The sequence below is a fragment of the Acanthaster planci genome, linkage group LG02 (genome assembly GCF_054643075.1).
Source record: "Acanthaster planci isolate LZ-2023a linkage group LG02, COTS_SCS, whole genome shotgun sequence".
NCBI lineage: Eukaryota > Metazoa > Echinodermata > Asteroidea > Valvatida > Acanthasteridae > Acanthaster > Acanthaster planci.
Genome location: NC_141778.1, coordinates 16,541,917 through 16,560,243, shown reverse-complemented (window position 1 = coordinate 16,560,243; position 18,327 = coordinate 16,541,917). Strand labels below are relative to the sequence as shown.

At 42.1% G+C, this 18,327-nt stretch overlaps 1 protein-coding gene across 3 annotated transcripts; it reads right to left on the bottom strand.

The window, feature by feature from the left end:
- Positions 1-4,817: 4,817 nt before the first annotated feature.
- On the bottom strand, positions 4,818-16,978 carry LOC110984445 (uncharacterized). 3 transcript variants are annotated; one of them, XM_022244655.2, is made up of 10 exons: positions 16,745-16,978; positions 15,837-15,929; positions 14,462-14,598; positions 11,308-11,434; positions 10,110-10,169; positions 9,585-9,709; positions 8,921-9,032; positions 7,961-8,089; positions 7,495-7,806; positions 4,818-7,302 (listed from the first exon to the last, which is right to left on the bottom strand). In XM_022244655.2, exons 3-10 carry the CDS (start codon positions 14,551-14,553, stop codon positions 7,108-7,110), a joined length of 1,152 nt encoding a protein of 383 aa, XP_022100347.2. In that variant the 5' UTR covers positions 14,554-14,598; positions 15,837-15,929; positions 16,745-16,978; the 3' UTR covers positions 4,818-7,107. The 3 variants fall into 3 exon arrangements, with proteins under 3 accessions (XP_022100347.2, XP_022100346.2, XP_022100345.2); XM_022244654.2 differs by lacking the exon at positions 15,837-15,929 and having other exon boundaries at positions 14,462-14,612; XM_022244653.2 differs by lacking the exon at positions 15,837-15,929 and having other exon boundaries at positions 16,745-16,976.
- Between the last annotated feature and the right edge of the window lie 1,349 nt (positions 16,979-18,327).

Below are 18,327 nucleotides of genomic sequence, written 5' to 3'. Positions count from 1 at the left end.
CGTCGTCCATGGGCTCGGTGTTCGTTGAGTCTGGTGGTGAGATCTCTGCCAGTCTCGCCGATATACACCTTGCCGCATTCGCCCTTGGCACCCTGCCCCAGTTCTTCCTTTAGTCTGCCTATGGGTCCTCTATACCCTTAGCACCCATGTTTACCAATCCACACCCCCAACAGTACTGCCACACCTGAGTAAGTTTACCGCCACGCATCACCGAGCCAGCCTATAATCCCTTCTCCAGAGTTCCCGCCTTCACGCATCATCGGACTAATCCCCTGTCTCTAGAATCCTCCACCAGACTACTTAAGCTCCACTCCCAGTCAGTATCCGGCATTCTCCTGATGACGAGCAGAGCATACTGCTCGAAACGTCCAGTACCACTGGTTCTTTTCAGAACCGCAAATACTCACAAAAGAGATACGTCCATGGTGCTACCGCAAACCTACTTTCTATTGTACCTATTCACCATGCAAACCTTCAAGACTTATCTAAAAAACACATGTAATTCTGAATGTATAGGCCTACTGGGTATTTAGTGAAGGTACGTGACGGATATGGGAAATGGACGAAAAAGTGTTCAAAGCTCCAATTTATCGAAAGGAAAGGCTTATTAAATTGGTATGGGTATTTTTGGTGTGAAGTACCATAGCAACCACCATTACCAAAGCCAAAGATCAAGTCGTTACACACAGTTTCACGAACGAGCAAGGGAACCGTTAATTTTCAAGTTTCAACGCTTTACACGACAAAAAGTTTCAAAAAATGCGGAGCCATCATACACCACCTTAGTTATTTGGATAAGAGCGATAACCACAGCCATACAAGGGAAAAAGTACCAGTTGCGAATTGATTATTAATTAACGGTTATTTCTATATGAAAGCGAGCCCCACTGGTTTACAACATACGAGTACCGTGACCAAACAACCAACACAGTGCCTATCGGTAGACGATAATTGAGAAACACTATTGTCGCGTGATGCCTAGAAGGGTTTTCATCATACCCTACAGCATTGGTTTTATTTCTTTATTAATAAAGCTTTGGCTGAACTACGCCCACGATTGTGACAATATGAAAGCTCACCAAAAAAACTTGACTGCGCGTTGTCCAAGGCAGTACCTGCTTCAACGAATGACCATCAATTACGGTTGTGCCATCATGAGGCAAAGTCTATTTCCGATTGCACGTGTTTCTAAAGACGCAGCGTCAATGAACAAACTTCGTAAAAAACTAGAACTAAAAAGTCTGTACACGTTTCTTGATTAAAGACAGTGATTTGAGTGGCATTGACGTCCCAAATTCGTCCCCTACCCAACTCCGTCAATGCCTACTGTGGGGGCAGGCATGCCCGGCTGTGCCGACACAGCTTCACTTAGGCTTGGGAGAAGAACTTTGTGAGAAAAAGAATAAAGCAATCAGTATTGTAAGCTTCTACTGAAAATAAAATGAGCAAAGGAATTACATTAAACTCAGCTCGATTATCCTCGAATTAGCATTCCACTTATTCAGTAGATACCTCGTTTAAAAAACGAGGACTTCAATGGAGGAAATTTGTACCGGGAACCAGGGGATGGGGGATTTTTGATGGGGGTTGTGAGTTTGTTTCTGCATTCAGTTGGGGACCCTGAACAACAGGGGACTATAAGGTCCCCGATTGACAGAGGGTCCCCAATTGACAACTGTGTACAAAACATATGGGTGGTCTTCCAAAAATGTTGAAGTACAAACAAAAGACGAACAATAGTGGGTCCCCAGTTGCAGGCAAATACACACTTGGGTGTGTGTGAGGGTGGGGGGGGGTGACTTGCCCAGATATTGGTTACTGAAAAGTGCGGGAGGAGTGCTGAAGTTCATGATGCAGATGTACGATGCATCATGCATCACACTTTACATCAAAACGGAGTATTTGTGGCTTTTCAATAATTGTTCTCACTTTTGGGTGCTATAGAATGCATTTTGGTGAAGAAGTCCAATAACACAATCCGCCTCAATTTTTGTCACCACGAAACAGTAGGCGTATGATTCAACAGTCCACATCCCCAGTCAAAAGTGGAAGGAATAACTTCCCCACCCGTGGGGAACTACACCCAATGAGGAAGTTCTATTCATGACTACAGTGCTACAGTATTAACAGGCATTTGATAGCGGGACCCTTGTTGTTTGCTGTGTTTGTACTAAGCGATTCCGGTAAACTTAGCCACAGATATTAATTCAATTTTTTTTTTGCATTTTTCAACCTGCTGCCAGAGGGCGCTTGAGTATTTTATGACGTCACCAGTACATGTTTTGAGGAGTACTGTTTGACGTGAGACTAATTTACATTTCCGGCGGTTCGTAGTAAAGCGGGAAATTACTGCCTTGGAAATTCGAATAGGCCTAACACCTAGCGTGAAGGTCCTGATTAGTCAGTAGGCAGGTGTGTCATTTATCCAGGAATGTTAAGATGGGCGTTTTAAAGGGGGTAAATTGTGTAGCAGTGGCGTACGCACGGGGGAGGGGGCCTGGGGGAACGTGCCCCCCCCGCAAATTCCCGGTGGCCTGCCGTGCCCCCCCTACAAGGCTGACGAAATCTTGTCCCCCCAAAAACCATACTGCTGAAAGCCGGTGCCCTCCATAAGATGCTGGTGTCCCCCCCCCGGTGCCCCAAGTAGTCAAATCCTAGCTACGCCACTGTCGTGTAGATAGTTAGTTGTAGTGAGCACATCCATAGACGTACAATTGGCACAATGGAATTGTTGATAAAATTATTAGGTCAAGTCCTACACAAGCACATCTCTAGTTTATCCTGGACGTTGCGGATTCCAATGAAGTAATTCTAAAATACACAAAATGACATGCGATCAGAAGTAAACAGGATGCATGGTTTTGCTCCCAAATGGTGCTATATATTGTTTTTTAAAATCAACGATGGCATAAGAGAGAAACTGTATATTTTGCTTGGAGACTGGGGTAAACAGACAGAAATTGGGATTCCCAAAAGGGAAAGGGGGGGTTTCAGAACGAAAAAACTTTTATCCTACAGGATCTGAAGTGGAAGAAAAAAGAAAACATCTTCAAAAAAACAAAAGATGTTTCGGCAGGTGCCCAAATGTCCCTGATAATTTATTTATATTGATAAATTTAAGTTGACCAGCTTGAAACACTTGCACCCCTCTAAAAACCACAAAGGCACATCCAATTTCACAAGACGGATGTCTGCCAAAGCCCCTATGACTGTGTAATGTGCCTTGTCAGACTTACCACGTCCCTTGGGGCTACAATGGGCCCCTATATAGATTCAGGTAGCACGTTCCGTCGACGAAAGATATACTGAGGAGGGGTCATCGAGGGTGCTGGCTGATTGATGATTTATTGCCGAAATAGGCTTGGGAGTTATTTCGGTCTGAATTTCAATCGACGTAATGACAATACCCGAGTTTCTGCTAGAATAACAGTAGTTTTTCATGCGGATGAGTGAAGTGGGGGAACAAGAGACTGAAGTAATGACAAGATTGTTAGACGGATTGAGGAAGGAAGTGCTAGAGGAAGAGAACGAATTCGGGGGAACAGACGACATCCGTATTAAACGGATGGAAGAGCAATACATTCACCCTGTGAGTCACAATCTGGACCAAGAGAGGCCGCTATTTCCTTAGCAACAGGGGCTCCTTTGGTATACTAACTGCGCATCGCTGGTTCACAAACGACAAAATGAATGCACCCGACCAATGCAGCTCTCTTCAACCGATGAGGGGGTGCTTCTGCTTGAGGCGGTCAACCAAGGCATGAAAACAATGGTAACAGCCAAATTCTTGCAATTAAGTTCTGCTGCACAGGATATTAAACCCAAGTTGGGCCTCCTCCAAGTAGGCACGGGAAAAAGTTAGAACGTACCAAAAGTACAGTGGGTGACTTCAGTCGGGCAATAGATAAAATAGTGAACGAAACTCCTTGTTTATATCAGAAAGGTATGCACAGTTGACATACACATGGCCTACAAGGATACTCATCGTCCCGTAATGATAATTTTTTCCCGACATTTTCCCAATAAATCGATGCCAATACCGACTCTTTGGGAGTTTTAAGGCCAAGACCAGCCCTATACCTCTAAGTAAGGCCAGGATAAAACAGACAACTCCAAGAACTTAGCATCGCGACGAAGACAACAAATGCGACATGTTTGCTTCAAGGCCCGTTTAGTTATGATCATGGAATACCCTGCATCCCTTTAGAAGGGACGGAACGTCACGGTAAAAATTAGTTTCCTTTTCCATGACCCTTAATTCGCTATGATTACATAAATTTCTGCCACAGTAAGTGCACAGAGGCAGGTTATGTTGTTTCACCCTTAATCACTTCGATATACGGTACAACACTTCCGTTGTAAAAGTGACTATTAGGCCCTATAGTGGTATCATTTCAGAACTCCAATCCAATCAAGGCCTAAAACCATTTTCGATTAATGGTGCAACATATCTGTTGTAAAAAAATCCACTCGATATAATTTCAGTATTTTAATCAAAACATATTCATAGATGATGCTGTGTAAATTTTATTGTGTCGAAATTAGAATTGTGCGTTTTGATACAAAACGTGTGGGCTTAAGATGTGGGCAACAGTTTATCGTAAAATGACGACTGAAACACACCCTTCTGCATTAGAATATATATTAATCCGTGAATGTGCATACATCTCCCCCAAAAAACGTTGAAGTCGATAAGCAATATCGCACATAACCTTAAATACTTTGAAAATCTAAAGTATTAAGTATTGAAATGGCTTTAACCATATATATATCATATTTGTTCCCATTATCGTAGTTAACACACACAGTCGACGACATTTCTATCCATTACTCTATTTATCTATCATGTTTTAATACCTTTCAATATACCACAGGTACTATATCATTTAAATATACCACAGCAATGATATTTACAGGTTAGTACTTTATACCACACACCGTAGAGTCCGTCTCGGTAATCATACCCCATAAACAGCTAGGCAGGTTAAAATATGTGAAAAGGATGAAACGAAAATGGATTTGGAACGGCGCACTTCCCTGTAGCTTCAACAGCTGTGCAGCACATCATTATAACTTTCAACAGACCCTTATTCACGGGAAGCCATTTTGATCTTGTTCCCTGAATCTATTATATTCAATGTATATGTAAGCTGTAAATGGGGTAGTGCCAGCCAGTTAGGGTTCCAAACTCCACTTTCCTTTTAAAAAAATATTTAAACATTACTTACTCTAAATTATTCTTTTAAAAATGACATGAATTTGTATTGAAATTTGTTTCGTCACTTTTTTTTTACTTGAGGCTCCCAAAATAAAAGTCTTACGTAACTGACAATTCAAGATCGCCGACTCAACTTGGACACATGCATGAATATACATGTAATCTATTTTGAGTATCCAATGAAATAGCAGCACAATGCAGAATTATCCTTCCTCCAACCTGAATGACATGTACACCAGAATCGCACTGAGTCAAATAGGCTTTTGAGCGACTTTGGTAGATCCAAACAGATTTTAGGCTAATAACTAAAGTTGCACACAGATGATGAAAAATAGGATGACAAATCGACACACAACTCGCTTCTTGCGGCGTGATTCCTTGATGAAAGTCTCTGAACATATGGACACAGAGCTGGCAAGCAAACCCAGAGCCAAAATGATCATATAGTCATAAATACGATGAACAATTATTTATATAAATAGGCACAAGAAATACAAGCAAACCTGAAGGCTTACAAGCAAAACTGTAAGGCTGTATTGATGAAGCAACGAATTTGAAGTTTTGTTGTATAAAAGGAAAACAGACATACGGACAAAAATCAGTACACCAGTTAATGTTGCAATGTCAATTTTTCTCTGAATAACAGAATTTCGAAGAAAATTGCATGTTTATATTAGCAACATCCTTTTACAGATATATGTATTTATCTGCCCATATTATGACATTTGCAGTACATGCTGCTGTTGATTTTCGAATTCTAAAAAGGTCGAATTTTCTCCTTAATTTATACATGTTTCAACAAAATTTTCACTGAGTCTTGATCATAATAATGACACATCTAAAACCAAAGCGTTCTAGGGTCGTCTAGAGTCGATCTTTCGACGCACCGCGCCAATGGTCGCTCCTTCTTGTTTCATAGGTCGAGTTTTTCATGTACGTAACTAGTTTGGTTCGATGTGACCATAGGCGTAAATCCCTGGGGGTGGGGGTTTATATCCCCCCCCCACACACACACCCATACACTTGAAAAGAGCGACATCTGAAACGAGGTTATTGGCTACTGGATCATCTACCACTTTTTAAAGTTAAAACAAAATGGACTGTAAAGAATTTTCCAGACTTTCCAACGACTGAAATCCATTTAATATCACTCAAAAAGGAAAAAAATTAAAAACTCATAAATGTGACATTCTGAATACCTATTAACGATGTGCATCATCATCATAAACATCGACCTGTAAAGTCTTTTCGTGGCCAAGCAAGTCATTCCCCACTTTTCCCCATCCCTCCCCCAACTATATTCAATTTGAATTTATATAAAGAACATGGTTTACAATCCCCGTTTTCTCCTTCCGAAAACTGCACTACAGCTTAAAAAGTCACTTCCATTTCCATTACGAACGCTGTAGAGAGAAATGACGATGCAAGAAGCGATTTGTGTGTGTATATTTGTATCTCCAGTGCTGCGTACGCCTGTCTGAAGCCAAAACCATTCACTTGGACAACAGGTGTTCTTAAAAGTCAGGTTGGGGAGCCAAGTTGTCGTAGTGTTTCTTTCCCTGCCTTCCACCTGTGGGGCCTGGGCTCGAATCTGGTTTGGTCCACCTGTGGATTGGGTTTTCAGTCCCTACCTGAATCAGTGGGTTTTCCCCGAAACATTTATCTGGGGTTTTCCTCCCACCTTTAAAACAACATTTTTTCGTTGTCTTCTTCACTCATTATCATACTTTAATTGGCGCTAAATGCGCTGTTGGATGAACAGTTATATAAATAAAGATAATAATATCATCACACCAGTATGAAACGTGAAAAAAAAGTATGAAAAAAAAGTTGGAATAAAAAGGAACCATTTCCGGCAAAAATCGTTTCTCTTTAAATCCTTCCCTTCCCTAAAAGCTGCTTATGTTATTATTTTCTAACGCAGCAGGGCAAACGTTTGCGGTCATGTTTTTTTTCTGTTTAGCGTCCACCTTGACCAGTCCGGGGTGTCCAGCGGGCTGTGCCGTTCTGGCTTGGGCCGCATTGTGCGCTGCTACCAGGCCCAACTGAGGGAGTCTTGTCCGTCCCGACAGCATCGCCGGAACCTGCCGGTGGAATGATATAACAGAATTCAAATTATGAACTCTTACATGTAAACGTCTTGCAGTAGGGCAGCTCAAGTCACCCAACGCGTTATTATGGCCTCTCCTCGGAGGTCTTGTTGAAAGCACTTGAACAAATTTCTCTCAACATTCATCACTCAGTAATTCTTCTTTTGAAAATACAGGCATATATACCTCTGATGCAAGACCGATCACACATCCAGCCCTGAGCAATCCCTGCTTCATCTCCTCGATTTTGTCTAAATTGGCCCCCCTTGAGGCGTCCTCGATCACCATAGTCCGGTAGCCGAGACGTTGAGCGTCCATGGCCGTCATTCCCACGCAGAAATCGGAGGCCAGACCACACACGAAAATGTCAGTTATGTCTCGCGCCTTCAGGTCAGCCATCAACGCGGTGTTAACGCGTTGGGTCTGGTCTTTAAACACTGAATAACTTTCTGTGTCAGGGTCTGTTCCCTTAAGATGAACGAGATGGTTTTCCACAATCTGTGGGTGGCGATACAAATTTTTAAGAATGAATGCATTTCAAAATGTCGGGGGAAAAATGAAATTCCATAGTTATTAGGTAGAATCTTCAGATAAATGTACATTAAATGATCTGCAAACCCTTGTATTTTTCCTCTTACGAAGAAATCTTTACCTTCAGATCTGGATGAAGCTCCGCCCCCTTTGTGCCCTCCACACAGTGCACCGGCCAGAGAATCTGTTCTACTGACGGCTGGCTGTCGAAGACAACTACGTCGAGTAACTTGGCTTCATTGGCTTTTGCCTGGAACAGATTAGACCAATCAAAACGAAAGACAAGGAGCGGGATCCATTCAGCGTCAAATATCACTAGGTTTGACAACAAATCAAGGAAGACAAAATAGCAGACAGGTAACGTATTTTCAGAGCTTTCTTATTCTCGTCGGTGAAATTATGACAAAAAATCTTAAATCAGACATGCGACTTGCTCTATTTTATGAATGGGATTATACATAATTATAATTTTGAGGTAATCCTTGTATGAATAGATGAACACATTTTTTGCCACTTTTACCTTACAGCTTTTATCAATCGGAGGACATTTTTTCCCTAATTATTATTATTGGTGTTTTGATAATGCCACTTTGCATATTTATTAATAAAATCTTCGACTTTTCAAAGTTACCTCAGGAAAAACCCTCCACTAAACATCTATGTCAGCTACAACATCCGATAAAATTTGTGCTATCAGTCTTGATCTCTTAAACTGTCTTTTATCTTATGATTAATTGTTGTTTACGTATATGACAGGAGGCCATATTTGGAACAGAAACCCTAAAAATTACCAGTTTCTCCCTGAAATGACATCACAACATCCTCACTTTTCAGGAAGAGTATTAAATATTTAAATTAGGCCTATAGTTTAAAAAGTGAACTTTCTAATATAGGAAATATTTTTAACGAGGAGATGAAAGAATATGTTCCCTAGTCAAATTCATATCGTGCAATAACTACTGCGAGTTCAGTACACAGAAAAACTACCGGTAATGTCGTTTATTTAGGAACTGAATATTTTGATAATGTTTGCCGGGAGAGTGTCCTCCCGGTAGCAGTTTGAGTATCGGTAACCTTTTACCTTGCTTGATGGGTGTAGTTTTCTCTGGCTCAAGTTGTCAAAGAAGGACAAATGATTGGGCGGATGGTAGTCTTTCGTGTAAACTACCACCTCAAACGTCAAGTCCAGAAGCCTGGTATGAAAAAATGGAAATTAATTGCGACAAAGAGCTGTAAATGAAAGCGTATTCCCAAGGGACCATCACCAACTTTTGTTAAGAAGTCTTTAAAAATATACCTTCAGTGCACGCAGTTACTGTTCTTGAAGGAAACTTGAACAGCATTTGCGTAATGAAGGATTAGAATTGAAGCGTTCCTCCAGTACAGAGGAACTTTGGTTTTGTGCATCTTGAAATGAAAATAACAGTCATGCGCACTATGCGCACAAAAGTCAAATAAATCCTTGGGGTTCTAAAAGTGGCTTCGTCTCCGTGTCAGGCTTTGTCTTTGAAATCGATATCCACTTTTTAGCTGAGAATGTCCAAATTAAATGAAGTTCAATATGTGGGTCGCTATAGCATAGCTGGAAGTTTGGAATGCTTGACTGGAATGTTTCACTTCTTGTCGACCTATCGAGCCAAGTCGGAGACGGAGATAAAACCCAGTACATAGAAATTCTCCAAGAGGAGGCTACTGCGCCATCTACACAGGGACCATGCCGGGGACCTTGGCAGGCAATGACTTACTCATTTATGACAGGGACCACCTCTAAGCCATCTTGGCAAGCCGAGCAGAGTCGTAGCGCCAGCGAACCGTCAATGAAGTCATTCTGAACGTCCACCACAAAGATAGCTGCTCTTGGCGACAGTATCTGGTAATTGCAAGCAAAATAAACCAAGCTGACATTGTGTGTCCCTTTGACAAATCCGGGCACTTGATCGTCAATCGTGAAGGCCTGCTGTATAGTAACGGCGGCAGCATTATGCCATCGCTGTTCAGGAAGCCCTCTAGGGTGAGTTCTTCCGAATTATAAAAGTCAGTAATTTAGCCTACCTTCATTAACAGGAGTATATCTGGCAAACTCTGACCATACAGGTGCTGGAAAAGTATAGCTGTATTTAAAACCATTTATTTCCCAAAACAAACATTCCTAATGCGAGGGGAGATGAAACTGCATGCATTTTACAGCAGAAGTGGATGCGAGTTGATTGGCTTTCATGAAAAGAGAAGAAACCTTTAGTCACATTGGGAATATAAAATGAACTTTTTACCTGATTAAGCCAATACTTCCAACAAAAGGCAAAGTCTTTGGTGGCAATTCCTCTACCGTCCTGTTGCAAAATGATGAGGAAAAGATACTTTGAATGAAATCTGCTGCAGTGAAGTTAAATTATTGAGCGCATAGATATAAATGTGGTAGAAAGCTGGTGTTGTAGTGTTTCCCAGAGTCATAAGGGGTCACTAAATTTTGTGACTCGAGTTGAGTTATTTTAACGCAGTAAGTCGAGTAGCGTCATAATTAGGTGATTTCGAAAAAGTGGATTCGGCTTAGATTCGGTTTCGCTGGTTCGTGTCAGAGTTTGAACATGTTGTTTTGATCATTGGTTAAAAAATGGCTGGAAACAACGAAACCAAAGTCCAAGCCGAATCCACTCCTTTCGAAAACGCCCGTAAGGTAAAGAAGTCAAAAGTTGGGTCACTATGTGTAGTTGAGTCTAATCGAGTCAATAATGAGTCACAAATATTTGAACAAAACATACAACAAACTCACGAGAGAAATTTAATTTCTGGCATTTTTTAAATGCCGAAACTGTTCATGGGATTATATCCCATCTTACCTTTTGATGGTAATAAGAAAAGAAGAGGGTGAAAATGAGAAGAGGGTCGAATTATAAAGCTCTCTCAGTTCATAGATTAACACCAGGAGTATGAAACGTGCATTAGTACTCCCTTAGTTATATTTCTAAATTAAAGCACGCTTGATGCTCGGTAGTAGGAATATTTTGACAACAGAGTTTCTAGTGTTTGGCAATTCTAATTTTGTTACATCTCAGTCCGTTGGTTCGTCTTTGTTTTTTGTCCTTGTTTTGTTTTGACTGTATTGTACTACCATTGTCTTTTTTCATGTATAATCTGTTGACAGTCTTCGTTGTCTGGCTTTTTTTGCTATTGTTGTCTTAATAAGTCATTTCTATATCAATTTTTGTATATCTATTTCTTTTCTGAATATGCCTCTGTATTTGCCCCCTTTTATTTCAATGTCTAATGGTCTTATTAATTTTCTCTCTTGTGGTCAAAAATCTTTCATTTAATGACCTTGAGTATAATTTGATATATACATTGCAATACGTAAATAAATGTTGAGTAAAAACAAGCAGAATGAGCTTCATTTAAAACAGCCAAGCTTCAAATACTCAGAATTTCAGCCTTATGTTCGTGAAATCTACATTCAAAAGTCCGACACAGTACCTTATCCCCACAAAGGACCTTCATCATGGCAACGGAATCGGTCTTGGAGACAACGTGGCGCCTCCCGTCGATCGTGAAGAGATCACAGCACAAGTTATGGAACTCATCCTCGTTCAAGACGCCGTCCCTGAATTGCAAAAGCATAGAGTTTTTTTTCACCGTCACGTATACAAAAGAGGTTTGGAATAGTCCCTATGACGATGCCTTTTCATGGAGCAAATAAAGTTTACAGAGATAGACTAGCGGGGAAAGACAGTAGCCAGTGAGGGTTCGAGTAGGATGGCGCTATTTAACCCCCCCACACACACACACGCACATCGTTCAACGCTAAATAATGTTACTATCCTAATAAAACTCAGTGTAATAATGAACAGAATGCTTAAGTCTTTAAATTTATGCTCCTGCAATTATCTTAAAAATACAGGAAAAGAATCTTAAATGCCTTTAATCTCACAGGGCCATGGATTCCCGGTGGGTTGTGCCTTTAACACCTTCATTGCGCCTACACCATCCATTAATATGGACGATTCACAACAGTGCGCTTTCAAGAGTTTGCAACGGGTGGGCCAATCACAGAGCGCGAAATCTGTCGACCCTTTCCAACCTCGCACAGGTAGACAGATTTCGCTCATCGTGATTGATCAACACGTTGCAAACTCTTAAAGGCGCACAGTTGTGAAGCACCCGTATTATCTGAAAGACTGGAGCAACACTTCGTGGATTAGCAAAATGAAAATTGTACGTTCCACACCAGTTTGATTTTTTTCACGGTTAACAGAAATTGAAAACATTTAGTTCACGTCAAGTATTTCAAAATAACAATAAATGCGTAACCATTTCAAAAACATCGTAAATTTAATGTTTACCCCATGAATCGTGACCCCAAAACGAATAAAAAGATCATGCATTTCCCCGCCCACAAAAATATACCCTTTTGGCCGTTCGCACTCTCTGGCTGATTTGATGATGTCATCGGCAGAACGCCTACATGAACAGTGTACTGTTCATACATTGTACGACTGCACACAGTACATGCAATATCGCACGCTTGCAACAGTCCCCGTTGCGTTTGATGTAGCTTAGCCCACATGCAAACACTCTCTCGGTTCAAGGTACAGACTAAAAGACACAGTCCTACCATGTACATCTTGAACTGAGACAGTGCTTGCCTGTGGGCCAAGCTACATCGACCACAACGTGGTCTATTGCAAGCTTGTGATACTCAGTACTGTGTGCAATCACACAATGTACATGTACATGTACATGTATGTACACTGTTCATGTACATGTAGGCGTTCTGCCGATGACGTCATCAAATCAGCCAGGGAGCGTGAACGGCTAAGAGGGTATTTTTGTGGGTGGGGAAACGCAGGATCCTTTTATTCATTTTGGGGTCATGATTAGTGGGGTAAACATTGAAGTTATGATATTATTGAAATGGTTACGTATTTATTGTTATTCTGAAATACATGTACATGTACTTTACGTGAACTAAATGTTTTCAATTTCTGTTAACCTTTAAGTTACTGTATTTATCAATGCTATCAGTGCGTCCCCTTAAGACGAACTCATCATCGACCGGTCGGAACTGTACTCATATCAGTTTCCGTTTTGCGTGAAAACAATGCTGATACCACACACGATAATAATGGCTCCGCCAGGGTCACTTGTGATACATGTAGAATGCACTAAAATACGGAAACAAACATGTTGAAACCTTCTACAAAAATAGCCTTGCATAATATCATCGCCAACAACACTTCCGTATCTGTCTTGTGTTGGTGTGGAATTTTAATGACGATGGTTTCTGCAAAATAACGCTGCCCCAGTTTGGATGAGAATTGAGCATTTAATTCAGCCAAACGAACTTGCGATGGTTTTATTATACACAATGATCGACGTTACGATTTCAGCAATAAAGATTTTATTCATATTTCAGATATCAAAACAAGCAAGAAATGCTTACAGAGAGTGCAATTGGAATTCGGTAGATAGACTTGATGAAGACCAAGATTATCATTGATTGAGTAGCATATTTTATTTAATGTTGTGAAGTGAATGCAAAATTACAAAACAGGAAACTGCTTGAAACCATCCAGTACAGCAGTACAGCACCTAAAACCGTTGTAAATAGTCTCGCCAATAATAGTATGCGAACACAAATTGAGCGCTGAATCAACCATGCGTGCCATTCTCAAGGCTTTAAAATCTGTGCACAACACGCAGGCGCTGCGAGCGGTTACTTACTGCTGGCCTTTTCGATCTCACCTTTGGCCCCGGTTATGTTTATGTCTTTGCCACGATGACGTGCCTCAGCTGCTTTATGCTGAGGGCTGTACCGTATTGTGCGTACCATGTCAGAATGCAGCGCAGGATATTTCATGCACAATACAATGGCCGTGGATACCATATGGATATGCGAAACGAACAGGATGAGAAAGGCCCTAAATGTCGACTGTATACTAAGGCCTACGCACGTACATGCAATAATGAAGCTCTAATGCAACGGTCACGGTGGTGCAGCCAAGCATGGAACTTTTTTAAAAGGGTCAGTTTTAAAGCATCGAATTGTCAATTCGAGTAAATATGGATCGCCACGACGGTGTTAGTGTCATGGTGTAAGAGAGTTGTATACACAATGCCCTCAGTGTCGACATATCACACGCATCTCGTTACCAAAGCGCACAGACACCATCGTAGTTCCCTATATCTTGTGCTGAATTGTTCACCATAGAGGAATTGTCTTGTGCCTCATTTTGAAAAAAAATGTTTATCAGTGTATTTATCTGAGGCTGCAGATTCAGGTTTTGAAAAGAAAGACAATCAGGTGTGACGTAAAACAAAACATTGACTTGTACGAATCTAACGATGCAGCAGTTAAAGTGTTCAAGTTCTTTCAGAAGAAATCATCATGAAAGCATTGGCCCCGCCAATCAAACGATGTGAATTTGAAACAGACTGAATTATCCACAGTTGCTACGTACCCCCCCCCATAAGTCCAAGGCCCTCCTCTAGTTTGACAACTAGCATGCGTATGTATACACAAATATGTGTTGGTCTCAGTCAATTAGCGTTATTAAAGCAGTTACGGTCGGAGGTAGCTAAATGCTTTTAAGGCATCCACCTGTCCCTAAAACCCTGATGCGGGGCCTACCTGTCACTGTCATAGTGGGCAAAACAGGCATTCATCTGTTCAGTGTCCTGAAGATGATAATTATCGCCTCCGAAGCCGCTCCATTGCGCCATCCTCCAGTCTGCGACCGGTACGTGTTCAAAGGTCTGCCACAACAACTGGACGAGAAATGCTATCGTTGAAACAGCAATTTTTAACAGAAGTCATTGCAGGCTTCATGTAGCAAATGCTATCAATAATCACAAGGTATTATGATAGCTGTTGGGTTTGGTCAAAGTGAGAAAATTGGACCTGCTCCACAAAACACACGGATAACTTCCGTACAACTGTTTTAGGTATGTAAACCATCGGCAACATGGCACACACAATTTGTTGCCATGCTCGCGTTCCGTTGAAGAAAATGCAAATCAATTATATGACTGCAATTACGCATATGATGAGTGGCTGCACTCGGTATGTCGAAAAAGGAGGAATCGGGCTTCGGTTTGTACACGATTAAAGGTGCGTGAAGGCGACCCGGCAACAAGGGTCATCGTGAATAATGCCTATGCTGCATTTAGCATGACCGATGGGCCAATCTGTACAGCTGGTAAGTCTAGGAACAAGACCGTTAGTGACATCTGAAGTCGATCACGTCACGTTCAGCATGTTCAGTGTGTTGTCTGTGGGTGCGTTCAATTAGCTAACACGTGTAAGTCAAATTTACACGAGAGCGTTCGTTCAGCGGCGTTCGTTTAGCGATCACGTGATTTTCGTGCCTGTCCTGGTGTGTGCCACCTCTGCCCCAGCTGGCGAGCGGGTCTGTGGAGGCGCCCGAGTGTAATGACGTCCGGATGGACTGTTTGTGCATGGACATGATGGAACATGGCGGGGCTTGACCTTTTCCCCAGAATGCCTAGGCGAATACACTGCAGCGTTCGATTCGCCTCGTTTCGGGGTCCAGTACACTAATTCAAGCCCCATTGAAAACAGTGTAAAATCAGCACTATTCAGGGCCCAATAGCATGGCAACATCCCTTAGATTTCTGAAACACAAATTAAATTCTTGTCTTGTCACTAATCTTTCAATTTCTTTTCAATTTTTTGTGGGTTAACCAATTACATTTTTAATTATTCCCACAAAACAAAATCGCCCCCAAAAAGTAATTTTTCCGAAGTCTGATTGCAGCCATTTTTCAAGTGGCAACCCTCAACCAACTTTCTCGGGCACTTACGACCATTTTCAACCGTAATTTTTAGCCCTTCTGCTCTCATATGAAAGCTCAAAGACCCAGGGAGTTGATCCCGGCAACGATTTACACAATCTCACCAATTTGGGGGCCAAACAATCTCCTTTTTCAAAAGATACTGTGGGGGGGGGCCTTTTAATGCTAATGAGCTGGCCAGAAATTCTCACTTGAATTAGTGGTCTGCACCCTTCAAAGCGTCCCTTGCGTGTAACACTGGTGTCGCTTGAGATCACACGATCGTCACGATGGCGCTCTTCAGACTGTCGGTTGAGTTTAATAGATAGCCAGTTCAACTTAATTTATACGCTCTGATTTCAATATTCACCATTTCAAAGCTTCTGCCTCAGTGTTACATCGACACTATCGCTATATTGGAATCCAACTGCCAGGCATAGGAAAAAGTCGCGAGAGTTGTAAAATTTGGTTCTGATGTAGACAATATGCAATAATTTTGAGCCACTCATGGTCGCTGTAAATGTAACTGCAAAATGCTCAGGAATTTCGCCATTTTAATGAGGATATAAGATGAGTAAACCTCCCCATCAGACATCTAACTTCACCAAGGAGGCATGTATGAAATTTGGTTGCACAAATTGCTGTGATGGAAGAACAATTAAAACAGCCCAAATGTGTGTATGGGAGTTTGTACATGGCTATCTGCAAGGTTTGCAACAACCTTACAGTTCTAGAAGTACCCCAAATACTTGTTTACATCCGCGGCAGGTACATGGTGAGTAACGTTAGAGAACACAGCGCAACATATACAGCCCAAAAGGCACTGAGCCGTTACGATTATCGAGGATCAGACAAAATTGTTCAAGGAAACAGTATTCCTTAAGTGTTCACATTGTTAAACAAAATGCATACACAAGTTACTCCAATTCAGAAAATATCAAAATAGTACAAGAAATTCCAAAAAAGTTCAAATCAAGGAAAAAGGATGTAGGTGACATTTCCTCAGTTGTTTGGCAAAAAAGTAGAAACAGGTGTATACTCCAAGTAAGTCAAGTTTAGTGGTTCCGGTAAGACTTTTACGTTTGCGCATTCTACTTTAGTTAGTAAACACCACGCTTACCGTGTTAAAAACTTCAAGTCAAAGTCAAGCCCGCCGGAGCTGAAATGAGTTACATGTATTTGTTGTTTTCTGCGACACGCCCAGCACAGACCACGCTTGTCGTTGTGCGTTAACCTTTGTGACGCTTCCCCACTATGTACTGTGTCGTATCCAAGGCGCGCTACTGAGGAGGGCCGCTATGATAAAATGGCACGATGGCGGGCGAATGGCTGTGCCTTGTGCAGTCCAGCCATGCAGCTGATTAAATAAACACGCTCTATAATTCCAGCCCATTGTGGTGGAGATCAGTGGTCCAGCCATTGATCCCTTTATGAAGACTGGACAGGACCAATGGATAGAACATGGTGCATTGTGTGTGTACAAAACGCGGGGCCGAACAATAGCGACTCACTGCGCTGCATGAGGTCAATATATTGTTGCGTTCCCTAAATATCAAGTCGCTGGTAGCATGGACTTTATTAGTGTCTACGGGATGTGGTATTTGGGGTCAACAATTTATTAAAAGGTGGACGTGAAACAAGGGGTTTGGGTGACAGTCAAAGTGTATGGTTGGTTTATTGCTCTCACTTCTCTTCATCAAAGTTCAATCTGGGTTTGAAAAAGGTGTAGCTTAACATAATACAACACACAAAAAGCAAATTTTTAGAGAGGCGAAGTTGTATACGAGTGCAACTAAACTACAATTTGGCAGGACCATTGGAAATGCAAGTCAGACGGAGTGGGTTACGGTACGTGTGGGTAGCATCGCACAGCTAGGCTACACTCATCGGGCCGGGCCGTGGTGGGAGCTGTCCCGGACCACCATGGTCACTAGCAAGGGCTGGACGGGGCCAGCGCCGGTGTGTACCGACCACACTGCCGTTCAGACCGCAATGTGTTGAGCGCAATGATAAGATCGCCGCACTGTGTACATTGGCTCAGCGTAGAGACGGGGGGGACTGGGCTAGTTAACAGGACAAGGGTGGCGAGGGACACAGGGGTGTCTCGCCCGGCAATCGGTTCGGATGTGGCGGTGAGCACCCTGGGCTAATTCGTACCGCTCTCGCATCGGTCCAAACTAAGCTAGCTGGCCATTCATATGGTTACATTTCTTCGCCATAAGAATGGTTACTATCGCACTTCTCTCGGAAAGGTCCCGCTCTCGCAAGAAGGGTTTGGTCCGCCGCACCGGACCGATAAGCGAAGGAAAATCTGCTCTGTTTATAGTATTCTAGAGGTTTATAGGAATTGATAAAATATGAGCGTCGCTGAACAGCTCAACCAATGAAAATCTTCCATCTCAAAGGGTCACATGACTTCCTGCTGGAGTCGTGTGCAAGAATCTAAGTGTCGCGTGTAAAAAGGTAAAATACAGAATAAGAAGTCACGTGTACGAAGTGTAGAGCCGGGTGCGTGAAAGCGCTTACCCGGTCATCTGTGGCGAATAATTGACAGTTACAAAGTCTGAGGTTTCTGGACATTAGCATTTCAGGGGACCTCACCACACCCAACCACGCAGCTACATGGAGGGGAATTTCGACATGCCAAAACTGAGCAGAGAAAACACAAGGACAAAGGAGGGAAGGAACATGCGATCACGCCAA

Coding starts and splice junctions, on each gene's coding strand:
- LOC110984445 (XM_022244655.2), bottom strand. CDS start 14,553: ATGGCGCAATGGAGCGGCTTCGGAGGCGATAATTATCATCTTCAGGAC. Junction 8,090..8,920: donor AACTACACCCATCAAGCAAG/GTAAAAGGTTAC, acceptor AATCTGTTCCAG/GCAAAAGCCAATGAAGCCAA. Junction 7,807..7,960: donor AGCTTCATCCAGATCTGAAG/GTAAAGATTTCT, acceptor CGCCACCCACAG/ATTGTGGAAAACCATCTCGT.